The following is a 16235-nucleotide window of genomic DNA, read 5'->3' as shown; positions in this document are numbered from 1 at the left end:
CAGGGGAAGGTCGACAGGAGCGTTTCTCCCTCTGCCCTTCCTTATTCCTCCCCGCTTGCAAGGAGCACACGTCGACCTTGACCCTGAAAGCGTCATTTCGTACTTGCACAAAATTAACCCCTGGAAGTTCGATCCTGAGCAGGTCAATCTTCTGCAGTAGTGTAGATGTAGCCTAAGACACTGTCTTAATTAACACCTCTGCCCTGGTTGCCCAAGGTCCACCACAGCACAAGCACAGAACAAATACACTCCAACCCAACCTGTGTCTTTCTTTGTGAATGTTACTTTTTAGTCTGCTGAGAAACAGAAATTGAAAGCCCAGAACTTTGAAGAAGCAAGAGCTGGTACTTAGGCTGGACGGACTAGAGCCATTAATTCACTTTTATGAGACTGTAAGTGTAGGTGTAGCATGTTTGTGATGAGATTTAATTGTAACTTACTTTGAATGAGAAATTTAGTATTTTAGCCATAAATCGGAAAAAAATCCACTTTAAATAAAAAATTAAAAATAATCGACTTTTATCCACACTGCAGCATGCAAATACCCGCAAATACAATGCAAAAGTCCTCAAATCTGCAGGGTTCTGTGTGTAAAATTCAGATCTGGCTCTGCAAAAATGAGCCGTGGACATGACTATCTGTGGCTATAAAGCGGATAGCCATGGATTTGCAGAGCTCTAGCTACATGTATTTGTGAGCGTAGCCACCAACAGATTTGTTGTGAGCACCTCTGATCTAGGCTGATGCCTACCTTACTCTGCAAAACACTTCCTACTTATGTCTCTTTCTCTTCTCGCCCCCCGTCGGAAATAGGGATGCAAGTTGCTGATTGCCATGGTGACTTCCACATCACTTTATTTCAAACAGTTACAAATTAGTGCAAATACCCAGGGAGCAAGGAACTGAAACTTGTCGTTATTTAAGGCACTTCTGTGCTCTGCTCTCCCTAAACCCACACAGCAACCTTTTGTACCATGATAAAAACCCCAACAACGCTGTGAAATGGCAGCTGACAGGGCTGGAAAAAGTCTCTCTCACACAGAAATAAATAGCCCCCCACAGACTGTTCCCCTCTGCCAGGGGGGACAGCCAGGCTCCCTGTACTCCCCTTGGCAGTCATTGGAGAAGAGTGGGAAGGAAGGGGAGCCTGCGAAATGTACAAGGGGCAGCACAGTGAGGCACTGAGGTAACAGCAGCAGGCAAACCTTTCTTGGAGCCCGTGAAGAGGCCAGAGGGCAATGTCCCAGCCATGAGGGGACGTGGGGCTCTTAGCTGATGGAGCACTTCTCCTTGCGGCTGTATTTGCGCCGACGCAGTTCCAGGCCCCGCTCCAGCCGGGCATCCTCCTCTAAGGCTCTGTGAGGAAAGGCAAGTACAAACGTAGGGTGCCATGCCCAGCCTGTCCTCTCCAGCCCACTGTGCCCACGCCTGACTGCCAGGCCAAGACTCACATTCTCTCCTTGATGTCCAGGTCTCGCACCAGTTCATCCCGCTGGTTCACCAGCGACACCAGTTCCTCCAGTAGGAGCTGCTCCCGCCTCTGCTGGGCTTCTGTCTTGAGCCAGTCTGCACAGGCAGGAGAGACATCTCAGCTAAGAACCCAGAGCAAGAGCCCCCACGGACACCCACTCCCCCGCTTCTGAGCTACCCAGTCCTCACCTTCGATTGCCAGCATGGCTCTCAACTCCCGGCTCAGTAGCTCAAATCGTCTTTCCAGGTTCTGCTCCTCCATCCTGGGGAGGAGAAAAATGGGGGGCAGCCCTAAGGTTAGACATTTCCCTTACCTTCCTTCAAAGCCAGCCACCACCCTCCTCCCCGCAGGCTCACGCACAGCAGCTGCAGCTGGTCCTGGCGCCGGATCAGTGCATTCTTCTTATTGACGAGCGTGAACCACTCTTGAATCAGCTCCTCCTCTTGGGCCCGATTTGTGCCTGCAGCGGCAGGAGGCAAGGGGTATGTGTGAGCATACTGCAGTGGCGTAGGGAATGCACTGCACAGGCCAAGTATCAGAGAGCAAGCCGGGTTAGCCTGTAGCTTTGAGAACAACAAGAAGTCTTGTGGCACCTCACAGACTAGCAGATATTTTGGAGCATGAGCTTTCCTGGGCACAGACCCGCTTCATCAGATGCATGAGTCGGGGGGGGTCAGAGGGGTATTCAAAGAGTGGGGTCCCAGTAAAGGGGGAGGGCCAGAGCTGACAAGGTCTATTCAGCAAGATGGAAATGGCCCAGTATCAACAGTACTTATCAAAAGAGGAAAAAACAAGTCAGCTCAGACAGGGGGATGTGAGCCTTTGTCAGAGTCTAATGGGGAGATGACAGCACCCAAAGGAGAGCAACTGCCTTTGTAAGCTGCCAGCCACTCCCAGTCTCTGTTTAATCCATGGTTAATAGAGTCAAATTTGCAAATAAATCGCAGCTCAGAGATTTCTCTCTCCATTTGATTTTTAAAATTTTTTGTTTCAGGACTGTCACCCTTAAATCTGCCACTGAGTGTCCAGGGAGATCGAAGTGTCTCCCCACAGGCTCCATTCCTGATGTCTGATTTATGTCCATTTATTCTTTTATGGAGAGACTGTCCAGTTTGGCCAATGTAAATTGCAGTGGGGCATTGCTGGCGCATGATGGCGTATATTATATTAGTAGATGTGCAGGTAAAGGGGCCCCTGATGGTATAGTTGGTGTTAGGTCCTGTGATGACGTCACTGGTGTAGATGTGTGAGCAGAGTTGGCAGCGAGGACTGTTACAGGGGCTGGTTCCAGGCCTAGAGTGACTGGTTTGTGATTTGTAGCGGCTGGTGAGGGTTTGTTTAAGGCTGGCAGGCTGTCTATAGGCAAGGACAGGCCTTCCTCCCAAGGTCTGTGAGAGTGAAAGATCACTGTCCAGGATGGATTGCAGATCACCGATGAGGCACTGGAGAGGCCTTAGGTGGGGTCTGTATGTGATGGTCAGTGGTGTTCTCTTGTTTTCCTTGAGAGGCCTGTCTCGTAGCAGGTGGCTTCTGGGTACCCGTCTGGCCCTGTCAATCTGTTTCATCAGTTCCTTAGGTGGGCACTGCAGTCTGAGGAAAGCTTAGTAAAGGTCTTGTAGATGTTTGTCTCTATCTGATGGATCAGAGCAAATACGGTTGTACCTCAGTGCCTGGCTGTGAACAATGGATTGTGTAGTGTGCCCTGGATGGAAGCTGGTGGCGTGTAGCTAAGTGTGGCGTCCGTGGGTTTTCGGTATAGGGTGCTATTTAGGTGACCATCGCTTATCTGCACAGTAGTGTCCAGGAAGTGCATTTCTTGTGTGGACTGGTCCAGGCTAAGGTTGATGGTGGGGTGGAAACTGTTGAAATCACGGTGGAACTCTTCAAGAGCCTCCTTCCCATGGGTCCAGATGATGAAGATGTCATCAATGTCGTGCAGGTAGAGGAGGGGCGCTAGGGGACGAGAACTGAGAAAGCGTTATTCCAGGTCAGACATAAAAGTGTTGGCCTACTGTGGGGCCATGCGGGTCCCATGGCAGTGCCACTGATTTGAAGGTATAATTTGTCCCCAAATCTGAAACAGTTGTGGGTGAGGACAAAGTCACAGAGCTCCGCCACCATTTGTGCCTTGGGCTCATTAGGGATAATGTTCCTAACAGCTTGGAGTCCATCTTCATGTGGGATATTGGTGTAAAGGGCCTCTCCATCCATGGTGGCCAGGATGGTGTTTTCAGGAAGGTCACCAATAGATTGTAGTTTCCTGGGGAAGTCAGTCGTATCTTGAAGAAAGCTGGGGGTGCTGGTAGCATAGGGTCTAAGTAGAGAGTCCACATATCCAGACAATCCTGTGGTGAGGGTGCCAATGCCTGAGATGATGCGGTGTCTGGGATTCTCAGGTTTATGGATCTTGGGTAGCAGGTAGAATAAACCTGGTTTGGGTTCAAGGGGTGTGTCTCTGTAAATCTGTTCCTGTGTTTTTACAGGGATGGTCTTGAGCAGATGCTGTAGTTTCTTTGTGTGTTCCTCAGTGGGATCCTGGGACAGAGGCTTGTAGCATGTGGTATTGGAGAGTTGCCTGGCAGCCTCCTTTTGGTAGTCTGTCCTATTCATGATGACAACAGCGACTCCCTTGTCGGCCTCTTGGATGACAATGTCAGAGTTGTTTCTGAGGCTGTTGATGGCATTGCGTTTTGCACGGCTGAGGTTATGGGGTAAGCGATGCTGCTTTTCCACAATTTCTGCCTGTGCACGCCGGCGGAAGCATTCTATGTATAGGTCCAATTTGTCATTTTGACCACCGGGGGAGTCCACGAGGGATTCTTTTTCTTGTACCATAGGTGGGAGGGTACCTGTGGGTCAGTGCGTTGTTCAGTGTCACATTGGAAGCATTCCCTGAGTCGGAGACGGCGAAAGAAGGCTTCCACATCACCACAGAACTGTATCACGTTTGTGGGGATGGTGGGGCAGAGAGTCCTCGAGAAAGGGCAGATTCTTCTGCCGGGCTAAGTGTGTAGTTGGATAGATTGACAATATTGCTGGGTGAGTTCGGGGTACCACTATTGTAGCCCCATGTGGAAAGTAGGAGTTCAGATTGTTCACAGTCCTTCTTCTGTAGAGAAGAGAAATGTGTGTTGTAAATCTCCTGCCTTGTTCTAGTAATGTCCAGCCATGTGGAGGTTTGCGTAGAAGATTGTTCATTTATGAGGGTCTCCAGATCTGAGAGCTCTCTTTTGATGTTGCCCTGTTTGTTGCACAGGATGCTGATCCGGTGGTTCCTCAGTTTCTTAGAGAGTGTGTGGCACAATCTGTCAGTGTAATCTGTGTCGTATGTTGATTTCAGTGGGTTTTTCACCTTCAGTCCTTTTGGTATGATGTCCTTCTGTCTGCATTTGGAGAGGAAGATGATGTCTGTCTGTATCTGTGCCAGTTTTTTCATGAGGTTGATGGATTTCCACTCATTGCAGCTAAACGTAGTGCTTTGCATGGTGACAAGTATCAGAGATGGAGCCGTGTTAGTCTGTAGCTTTGAGAACAACAAGAAGTCTTGTGGCACCTTATAGACTAACAGATATTTTGGAGCATAAGCTTTCATGGGCAAAGACCCACTTCATCAGATGCATGAGTGGGGGGCGGTTTCAGAGGGGTATTAAAGAGTGGGGTCCCGGTAAAGGGGGAGGGCCAGAACTGACAAGGTGTATTCAGGAAGGTGGAAATGGCCCAGTATCAACAGTACTTACCAAAAGAAGAAAAAACAAGTCACATCAGACAGGAGGATGTGAGCCTTTGTCAGAGTCTAATGGGGAGATATTAGCACCCAAAGGAGAGAAACTGCCTTTGTAAGCTGTGAGCCACTCCCAGTCTCTGTTTAATCCACAGGACGGTGCAAGAAACCTCTGGGGCAGTACGGCACAGGGGCTAGTGTGTGTGAGTGGGGCCCAGTGATGAGGTTGGGTCACCCTCTGGGGAGGCCCCCAACATCTCTCCTTTCCTGTTACCTGCCTGCATCCTTCTCCCATCAAGCCCAGTCAGGGGCAGGGCCGACACACCCCAGGGACTGAAGCTCTCTCAACGCTTTGGTTCCATCCCTCCTGCAACATCACCAAGGGGATCCTGAGCAGTTCCAGAAGCTGCCAGCAGGTGGCACTGAGCAACCACAATGCTGGGCTCAGGACAGTCAGGGATCACTAGGCTCCCAGGTGGTGTGTGTCCGTCCCCCCACAGCCACAGCACCTGACTCCATGAGAAAGCGCAGCTCCTTCTCCACCACGGCGGCCCGGGCATCAATCTGCTTCTGCTCATTCTCCAGCGCCTGCAGCTCAGCCACCACGTACTGGCTTGTGTCTTGGAACCGCTGCCAGGGAGGCAGGCGGTCAGGCCCAGCGCCCTCTCAAGAGAAAGGACCCCCGGCCCCATTCCCTGCCTCCGCCTCCCCCAGTGCCCCAGCCTTACCGGCACCTCCTCGTCGGCGGAGCTGCTCTCCTTGCTGGGATCTCGGGACGGCTCCTGAGGGGCGGCACTGAGGGAGGGGGTTCTCTCTGGGGTGAGAAGACCGAGAGCGGAAGTTAGAGAGGGATCATTAGAGGCAGGTAAACCCCTTTCCTCCATTGGTAGGGGGTGAGAAGGGGAGACCGAGGGAATTTTGACCATCACATCCCATGGCAATGAGCTCCACTGTGTCTTGTGTAAGAGCGTATCTCCTGTACTCAACCTATTGCCCACCACTTCCTCAGGGGACCCTGGTCCTCTCTTTAGGGAAAGGGTAAACAAAACTTCTCATGGCAAGTTTCCCTCCCCAGCCACGACTGTTTAGCCCAGCGAGTCTCAATCTTCTACACAGAAATCACTACACGACCTCCGGAGGGTTATGCAGAACCCAGAACCAACCCTGCCCCCCGCCCCAAGTGCAGGGCGGCAGAGCCAAAGGGCTTCAGCCCTGAGTGGGGGCCTGTAACCAGAGCCTTGCCCACCCCCAGGGCTGGGGTCCTCAGGGCTTTGGATCCAGCCCCAGGACCCAGCAAATCTAAAGCCAGGCCTGGCAACCCCATTAAAGGGGGTTGGGACCCACTTTGAGGTCCAGACCTACAGTTTGAGAACCACTGGTGTAGCCCTCTGTCTTACCCCCTTCGGTGTCTCTTTTTCCAGCTCAGCAGCCCTTATCTCCTCATTTGGAAGCTGTTCCATCCCCTTGACCCCCCTTCCAGCCCTTGGGTGAACCATTTCCAGTTGCACTCTACCATTCCCAAGGTGGGGTGAGCAGAGTCAAGGCGTAGGCTCACCATGGTTCGTATAGTGGCACTTCGGTACTTTCTGTCCCTTTCCCAACATCCCATGAGCCTGGCTGCATACTGAGCGGAAGTCTTCAGAGAACTCTCCCCGGGGACGCCAAGCTCTCTGCCTTTGGTGGTAAAAGCCAGTGCAGATGCCCACCATGAGACACGAGCCCTTGGGGTTATTTTTTGCCAGTGTGTATTACCTTGCACTTATCAATGCTGAATTTCTTTGGCCACTGTGTTGCCCACTCACTCCGACCCCTTCTTCTTCTGTGTCTTTATTACAAGGTTAAAGGGATTGTGAGTGGAGTATTTGCCTTGGGAAAACGCAGGCTGAGGTCTCTGAATTCCACACCCTGCACCTGAGTTAGTTCTTTAGTGTTGTGCAGCGATAGGGGGTCTGCTAACACCTGGCACTCTGGGCCTGCATTGTGTCGAAGTTAACACATCCGACCTGCTCTCCATTAAGAATCCATCTTGCTCCTTTGCCACCAAACCTGGTGGTGATAACTAAGGCAGACCCGATGGAGACTCGGGGCTCACCTGGGGAATGCTGAGTCCTGGCAGAAGCAGGAGGTCCCGCCTTGGGGATCACTGTGCCATCATGCTCGTCCTGGTGGGGGAGGTGGAGAAAAGGGATAGGAGAGGTTACAATAATAAACAAGCCCCCGTGGGACACCCTACCATAACAAACCACTCTATGCAACCCTACGAGCTCCTACAATAACAAAAAGCACAGCACAAACCCAGTGCCCCCGAGAGACCCTACAATAACAAACCAGCCTGCATATCCCTAATCTTTACCAGACACCCTACAAAAAGAAATCAAAGCTCCAGGAGAACCTACAATAAAAACTTGTGCATGCAGGCCCAAGAGGCTCTAAAATATCACAGCGCATGGGTTGGACATGCTAGTTTGTTACTGGAAGGCCTCAGGGGACTGCATGTGCGGGGTGGTTATTTAGAGTGTCGCAGGAGGGAGGGTCTCATGAATATCAGGGGCTACGTATGATGGTTTATGAACTACCTTGTAGCAACCAGCCAGTGCTCCTGGGAGACTCCACCATAACCCGACCCGGTGCAGACCCCAACCCTATGACAAGTGAGTCCCTCCCCGTTCCTCGCTCACCGCTCCCAGCCAGTCCGCCTTCCTCCGGGGCGCCTCCCCTGGGGGGCTGCCAGCATCCCCCTCGTCCATGGACATCGACTCGCTCTTGAGGCGTGAGCGCCGCTTCCTGAGCAGGTCCGCATCGCGGAGGTGGGAAAAGCCCGACTTGCTGCTGTGGGAGCGTGGTGGGGCCACGGGGCCCTGGCTGCCTGTGGACAGTGAGCGTTGCAGGGATCGCTCAGCCTGGGCCGGCGCCTCCCCATTCCGCACAGACTGGTGCTTCAGCCGGGGAGGAGGCACCAGCTTCTCGCCCCCGGTGGGTGGCACCTTCTCCACATCGTCAGGGGCCAGGGGCTCTGCCTCTGGGTTCTTTGCTGGCTGGGAAAGGGCCCCATTGACCAGGGCTTTCGCAGCAGCCTTTGCAGCTTCGCTCTCTCCACCCTTTGGCGTGGCTGGCTCTGCCTCTGCACTCACAGCTGCCTCGGTTGTAGCACTGCTGACTGGCTCCTTCCCAGAGTCCTTTGGGGCAGAGGGCTCCACATCTACTTTCACAGCTGACTGGGATATGGCGCTACTTACAATCACTTTCCCAGCATCCTTTGCCTCTCCTGTCTTGGCATCAGTCCCAGCATCCTTTGAGGCAGTGAGGTCTGCCTCCAGTTTCTTGGGCAGTTCATCTCCTCCAGTCACAGCTTTATTGGCCGCTGCCTTCCCATCACCCTTTGCAGCGGCGGTAGCACTCCCAGGCTCCTCAGACCCCCGGGCGGTACCCTGGAAGCGCTCGGCATAGAAGCGGGCGGGGTCAATGGAGAAGGCCGGGTCTGAGTCGAACTTGCCCACCTTGTAGGTGCTCTGGCTGCTGTGGTTGGCGATTTGCACCACATTCAGTTCCTGGCCCGTGAAGAAGGCCCGGATCTGGCACAGGTAGGTCATGACGATGAGCTTATCGGGCACTGTTAGGAATACCATGTCAGCTGGATCCAGAACCCGTGAGATGCCCAGGGAGGCAAAGCCATCGTAAGCCTGGGGAAAGGGGACAAATGCAGGGATGACCAACCCCCGATATCCAGACCCCCTCCCTGAGCTAGGGAGAGAACTCCGGAGTCCTGATGCCTGGTGGGAATCCCCCTGCCCTCATGTGCTACGACCACCACCCCACACATCCTGCAGACTATGCTTCCATGGTGAGGAGTCCCTAACCGAGGGAAGGGAGCCTCCCGAAGCCAGAGCAGCTCCTCTGTCCTCTCCAGGGGAGAGGACTCCTGTTAGCAGGAAGATCCAGGGGAACAATAACTGGAGATTTGGCTCTGTGATGCCTGGGAGAGCCACAGCAAATAAAACCAGCAGGGCTGGATGCCACTCGCCCCAGGGGATGGAAGTGTTGGTGGAAGAAATCTCAGATTCACTGGAAGTAATATTTGCAAACTCAGGGTGGCAGGAGAGGTCCCGGAAATGGGAGCAGGGCTAAGATCAAAAGGAAAAGCCAGGGAATTATAGACCAGTCAGCCTGATTTCCATAGCTGGGCTATGACTGGAGCAATCACTCCATTTGTGAGTACCTGGAGGGTGAAGGGGTGACTGCTAGCAACCAGCATGGATTTAGCAAGAACAATTCATACCAAACTGGCTCCATTTCCGTCTTTGACAAAATAACTGCTTTCGTGGCTGGGGAAATGTGGTGGATATAATAGACCTGGGTTTGAGCCTGGCTTTTGACATAACCCCGTAGGACATTCTGAGAGAGAAGCTAGAGAAATGTGGACTTGGTGAAACTACCACTAAGTAGATACATAACTGGTTAAACAATCACAAATGATGAGAAACTCTGAATGAAATTAAGTTGGATTGAAGGGAAGTCTCGGGGGGGGGGCGGGGGTTGTACAGGGAGCTGCTTCCAGCCCAGTGTTATTTCATATCTTTATTAATGACCTGGACATAGGATAGAGAGCTTTCTCATCACATTTGCAGAGGACATAAAGTTGGGAGGGTGGCCAATACCTCTGAGAAGAGAGCTAAGATTCAGGGAGCTCTTGATAAATTCGAAAACTTGGGTAGATACAACAAAATAGGATGCAACCAAGACAAACGTAAAGTGCTCCACTTTGGGGAGAAAAATAAATGCAGAAATGCAGACTGGCAGGCTGACTGACTCAGCAGCAGCACAGCTGAGAAGGATCTAGGGGTTGTGGTGGATCAGAACCTCAATCCTGGTCACCAGTGTGATGCTGTTGCAGCAAAAGCAAAATGCAATTTTCTGTGGCATTAGCCGAAAACTAGCATGGAAGGCACAGGAGGTACAGCTGGTTAAGCCTCATCTGGAGAACTGTGTCCAGTTCAGGTCACTGGACAACCTGGAAAGGATCTAGAGGTGAGCAACAAAGATGATCAACAAGAAGTCTTGTGGCACCTTATGGACTAACAGATATTTTGGAGCATGAGCTTTTGTGGGCAAAGACCCACTTCATCAGATGCACGAGTGGGGGGTGGTGGTTTCAGAGGGGTATTTAAAGAGTGGGGTCCCAGTAAGAGGAGAGCCAGAGCTGACGAGGTCTATTCAGCAAGGTGGAAATGGCTCTGTATCAACAGCACTTATCAAAAGAAGAAAAAAAACAAGTCAGTTCAGACAGGGGGATGTGAGCCTTTGGCAGAGTCTAATGGGGACTGTTAATAAGTGCTGTTGATACTGGGCCATTTCCACCTTGCTGAATAGACCTCGTCAGCTCTGGCCCTCCCTTTTCCTGGGACCCCACTCTTTAAATACCCCTTGGAAACACCCCCCCACTCATGCATCTGCTGAAGTGGGTCTTTGCCCACGAAAGCTTCTGCTCCAAAATATCTGCTAGTTTATCAGGTGCCACAGGACTTCTTGTTGTTCTTGAAGTTACAGACTAACACGGCTCCTCTCTGAAAGATGATGGAAGAGCTGGAACACAAGCTACATGAGGGAAGGCTGAAGGGATGGGGTAGATTTCGTTTAGGAAAGAGGAGACTGAGGGAGGAAATGTTAGCAGCCTTCAAATATTTGAAAGGGTGCCAGAAAAAATGTGTCCTCGCTTGCCATAAGAGGCAGAACAAGAGGCAAAGGGTTCAAAGTACAGCGGAGCAGATTTTGACTAAATTGCAGAAAAGCCCCTGAAGGGTCAGAACAGTGGGCCCATGGGCCAGATGCCTCAGGAGACTGTGGAAGCATCTTCGGTGGAGGTCTGCAAAAGAAGACTGGAGCCACCTGTTATGGATGGCTTAGGCACAGCAAATTCCGCGCCTTGGCAGAGGACTGCACCAGCTAAACCTTGCAATCCTCTAACGTTCTGTGGGGAACTGGCCGCCAAGGGCAGAGGCTGTGGACCTCCTGAGACATTGAGCGCTTGGGAGAAGCTGGTTCTTTTGGCACATGTAGGCACCAACGCCAGAGGAGGAAGGAGAGAAGCCCTGGAGGCCTAATTTAGGCTGCTAGGTAAGGGATTAAAGTCCAGGATCTCCATGGTAGTGCTCTCTGCCACGCTTCCAGTTCCACACATAGGACCAGCTAGACAGCTAGAACTGCAGGGCCTTGTTGGTAGTTGAGACTATGGTGGAGGGGCTGAGGTTTACATGGAACTGAGAAACCCTTTGGGAGAAGCAGGAGTCTCTACAGGAAGGAGGGACTCCACCTAAACCACAAGGGAACCAGGTGGCTTGGCTTGTAAAACTAAACACACGGAAGAGGAGTTTTTAAACTAAGGCCCGTGGGGCGGGGGGGTGGGGGGGGATGGTGAAGGTACAGAGGAGCACGTGGTTCAGTTCAGCCAGACACATCCCGTAGGAGAGGCTCTATTAATGGGGATGACCTGTCCCCGAGAGAAGAGATGTTGATAAAGTCCGGGCAGGAACTGAAGAGAGTGAAAGGAAAGAGAGTCGCATTCACTCACATCACGCGAAGGCAGAGAACTGAATATTGACATATTGCAACCGCTAGAAGGTTAAACAGTCAGAGAAGTGACCTAACAGAGGCTGCTGCTGTGCCAGTCACCACCAAGCAGAGAGCCCTGGACCTCCCCAAGCAGAGAGGCAATTTAGTCCTAAACGATACACACAATCAGGCCCATGAGGTGACTATAGCTGAACTGCTTGGTAATAACAACCATAATATAATTACATTTAACAGCCTTTGTGGGGAGGGCTACAAAAGCAACCCAGCACAGCAGGATTTTTAATTTCCAAGAGGGAAACGACACAAAAACAAGGAGGCTAGTTAACGGGAAGTTAAAGGGAACAGTCACAAGAGTTGGAGTATTGTGCCCAGTTCTGGGTGCTGCATTTCAAGAAAGATGTGGAGAAATTGGAAAGGGTCCAGAAAAGAGCAACAAGAATGATTAAAGGTCTCGAGAACATGAGCTATGAGGGAAGGCTGGAAGAACTGGGCTTGTTTAGTTTGGAAAAGAGAAGATTGAGATGGGACATGATAGCGGTTTTCAGGTATCTAAAAGGGTGTCACAAGGAGGAGGGAGAAAACTTGTTCTTCTTGGCTTCTGAGGATAGAACAAGAAGCACTGGGCTTAAACTGCAGCAAGGGAGGTTTAAAAAGTTCCTAACTGTCAGGGTGGTCAAGCACTGGAATAAATTGCCTGGGGAGATTGTGGAATCTCCATCTCTGGAGATATTTAAGAACAGGTTAGATAGATGTTTATCAGGGATGGTCTAGACAGTAGTTGGTCCTGCCATGAGGGCAGGGGGCTGGACTCCATGGCCTCTCAAGGTCCCTTCCAGTCCTAGCATTCTATGATTCTATGAAGCTGCATGGGACCCTTTGAAAACACCATCATAGGGACTCAAAGTGAAGGTATACCCCAAACTAAAAAAAAAACAGCAAGAGAATGAAAAATGCTCCTCTAGCTAAACAACAGAGTCAATGGGGTGGTTAAAGGCAAAAGACAGCTTTTAAAAATTGGAAATGAAAGGTGCATAGAAAGGTAGAATTTGAATTTGAAGAGTACGTGGCAAATGACATAAAAATTAGCAGTAATGTTCTGTAAGTACATCAGGGCTACGTCTACACGTGCACCCAACATCGAAATAGCTTATTTCGATGTTGCGACATCGAAATAGGCTATTTCGATGAATAACGTCTACACGTCCTCCAGGGCCAGCAACGTCGATGTTCAACTTCGACGTTGCTCAGCCCAACATCGAAATAGGCACAGCGAGGGAACGTCTACACGTCAAAGTAGCACACATCGAAATAAGGGTGCCAGGCACAGCTGCAGACAGGGTCACAGGGCGGACTCAACAGCCAGCCGCTCCCTTAAAGGGCCCCTCCCAGACACAGTTGCACTAAACAACACAAGATACACAGAGCTGACAACTGGTTGCAGACCCTGTGCCTGCAGCATAGATCCCCAGTTGCCGCAGAAGCAGCCAGAAGCCCTGGGCTAAGGGCTGCTGCCCACGGTGACCATAGAGCCCCGCAGGGGCTGGAGAGAGAGCATCTCTCAACCCCCCAGCTGATGGCCGCCATGGAGGACCCAGCAATTTCGACGTTGCGGGACGCGGATCGTCTACACGGTCCCTACTTCGACGTTGAACGTCGAAGTAGGGCGCTATTCCTATCTCCTCATGAGGTTAGCGACTTCGACGTCTCGCCGCCTAACGTCGAAGTTAACTTCAAAATAGCGCCCGACGCGTGTAGACGTGACGGGCGCTATTTTGAAGTTGGTGCCGCTACTTCGAAGTAGCGTGCACGTGTAGACGCAGCTCAGGAGTGGGAAGCCAGGCAAACAATCAGTGGGGCCACTGGACAAGTAAGATACTAAAGGAGCATGCAAGGAAGCCAGGGCTGGGGCAGGGAAGATAAATGAATGCTTGCCATCAGGCTTTACAGCAGAGGGCGTGAGGAACGTGGGTAACCCCTAGCTCAGAGGGGCTAGTTCCTGGCAGACCCCTCCCCATGGCTGCCAGCCCCTTTCCAGCCCCCAGGCAAACAGTACCCCCTCAACACACACATCTCCAAGTACCAGGCAGGCAAGGTACAGCCTCAGCTCCAGTGCCACCCCTGAGCACAGTCTGGGCAGCCCCAGCAGCCACCCCCGACCACAGGACCCAAGCAGCCCCCCAGACATCACAAGTCTCAGCCACACTAGCCCCAGTTCCCTTTCCTGAAGGTTAATAGCCTGCCTGGGCTGGGGCCAAGCAGGAAGGGACCACCCCCCCACCCACCAAGGACGCAAACCATCCACAATGAGTTAAGGTCCCCACATCTGTATCACTTGGAACAAATGCTCAATTGAACCATAATAAATCACCAGGACCAGCTGGGACTCACCCAAGAATCTGGAGGAACTTGAATGTGAAAGGGAGGAACTAATTGGAGTATGTAACCGTCCACTTAAATCAGCTGGTGCACCAGCCGACTGGGGGACAGCTCCTGTGACACTGATTTGTAAATAGGGCTTCAGAGGCAACCCGGGCAATGACAGGCCAGTGAGCCTAACTGCAGTGCCAGGCACACGGGTTGAAACCATAGAAAACACCGAATTATCCAACACATGGATGGGAGGGACGTGCTGTAATGTAGAAGAGTCAATGTGGCTTTTGTGATGGACAGTCGTGCCTCACCAATCTATTAGAATTTTCTGAGGGGACAACAAATGCAGTTAATGGCTATAGTGTGCTTGCATTTTCAGAAAGCCTTTGGCAAGCTCCTTCAGCAAAGGTTCTTAAGCAAAGTAAGCAGTCATGGGAAAGCGGGGAGGTCCTCTCCTGGATGATAACTGGTTAAAAGGCAGAAAACAAATGTGAAGAATAAATGATTGGGTTTCACAGAGGAGAGAGGGTCCCCCACGGATCTGTAGTGGGAGCAGTTCTACTCAACAAACTCACCAATAATCTGGAAGAATGCAGGGAGATGGCAACATTTGTAGTCAATATATAATTACTCAACTAGTTAAGCCTGAAGAAGGCTGTGGGGAGTTACAAAGGGAATCTCACAAAACTGGGAGATTGGGCAATGGCCGGTGAAACAGAAAATAGCAAAACGACTCTTCGTAATTCCACAGTCTGCCCCCACTCTAATACCGGCTGCAGATCAATTCACCCCAGCCCAGAAAAAATAGCCTGTGACTAGTACAAAGAAGGGCAATAAAACGATGAGGGGCAGGGAACAGCTTCCCTTGGAGGAGAGCGTAAAAGGACTGGGCTGGTTAGAACGGAGCTGGCGAAGCGGGTGTGACAGAGCAGCGAATGAGGAAGTGTTCTTTACCCCTTCACGCAGGACAAGAACTAGGGGAGGATGAGTGAGGACTGGGATCTCCCCAGGAAAGCAACAGGCAGCGGGTTAAAAGACACAGAAGCAAGTGTCGTTACACAACACAAGCCGTGGAGCTCACTGCCGGGGGTGCGGCGCCAGCCAAAAGGAATGGGATAAGCAGATGGAAGACAGCTTCAGGGATAGCTACAGGCAGCCGGTCAGGGAGGCTACCCCACATGGGACTGGACACAAAAGGGACCGCTCGGCAAATGGCCCTGTTCTGCCCAGTCCCTTGGTAACATCTGCCACCAGCCATGGGACCCTGGGCTGAGCCACTCATGTCTTATGGGCTTCTTGTCCCACCCCTACCTGCCACATCCCCAACTCACCAGCTTGTTATTCTGTTTGATAGCAAGGGGGTCCAGGCTCTCGTAATTGCTGGAGGGGGGGCAGACAGACACAAAAACAATAGATCCTGCTCAGTGAACAGGGTCCCCAGAGTCCCCACCCCAACCCCATCTTCCCACCCTGCCCCCACTTGCCTCTCAGACACACTCCCCCCCTCCACGGCCTCTCCACCAAGACCCACTCTCCTGGTTTCCCTCAACCCTGGCCCGCCCCCTGCTAGCCCTGCCCCTGGCTCCCCTGCTGCCCCTCGGCCCCAGCCTGCCGGCCCAGGACTCACATTTTCTCGGGGTGGAAGTGGTGGAGGATGGCGCAGAATGCCAGGCCATTGCGCCAGGAGGTGGTGAAGTTGCTGACCCGGACGCCCCGGTAGCCTGCCGTGACATGCTGGCACCATTCCAGCAACGACTGGCTGCAGCTGACCAGGCCTGGGCTCGTTGCTGGGGGCTCCGCCTAGGACACAAACAGGGGCTGAGGTGGGCTATGGGCTGGGAAAAGACGGGATCACCCCATGCCAGGCAAAGCACCCCACACTGAGCCGCCCCCAGCGCTGGCCAGCCCTGCACCGACCAGTTGTACTGTTCCCCTGGCTCTCCCATTCTCCTGCCTGCATCCCCTCCCCACCAGCAGCCTGGCACCGGGGCCTCCCCATTCCTGAGGGACCTCCACACCCTCAGGTGAGCCACCTCCTTGTCCCAGGCATTGGGCTGCATGAGACCCAGACCCAGCCAAGCCCCAGCTTTTGCAGCCCCCCCCCCA

General features: G+C 52.3%; 1 protein-coding gene across 4 annotated transcripts in view; it reads right to left on the bottom strand.

Annotated features, from left to right (window-relative positions):
• Window positions 1–838: 838 nt before the first annotated feature.
• EHBP1L1 (EH domain binding protein 1 like 1) overlaps window positions 839–16235 on the bottom strand; it is a 29211-nt gene continuing 13814 nt past the window's right edge. For all 4 annotated transcript variants that reach the window (XM_075004931.1, XM_075004932.1, XM_075004933.1 and 1 more), the window contains 10 exons: window positions 15757–15929; window positions 15461–15509; window positions 7871–8872; window positions 7285–7354; window positions 5921–6006; window positions 5702–5822; window positions 1832–1931; window positions 1660–1733; window positions 1452–1566; window positions 839–1356 (listed from right to left, as the gene is read on the bottom strand). In XM_075004931.1, coding sequence (XP_074861032.1) covers window positions 1269–1356; window positions 1452–1566; window positions 1660–1733; window positions 1832–1931; window positions 5702–5822; window positions 5921–6006; window positions 7285–7354; window positions 7871–8872; window positions 15461–15509; window positions 15757–15929 — 1878 coding nt within the window. In that variant the 3' untranslated portion in view covers window positions 839–1268. The remainder of the gene's footprint in view (window positions 1357–1451; window positions 1567–1659; window positions 1734–1831; window positions 1932–5701; window positions 5823–5920; window positions 6007–7284; window positions 7355–7870; window positions 8873–15460; window positions 15510–15756; window positions 15930–16235) is intronic.

This window comes from Carettochelys insculpta, chromosome 11, assembly GCF_033958435.1.
Source record: "Carettochelys insculpta isolate YL-2023 chromosome 11, ASM3395843v1, whole genome shotgun sequence".
NCBI classification, from domain to species: Eukaryota; Metazoa; Chordata; order Testudines; family Carettochelyidae; genus Carettochelys; species Carettochelys insculpta.
This window is presented reverse-complemented; position numbering and strand designations above follow the sequence as displayed.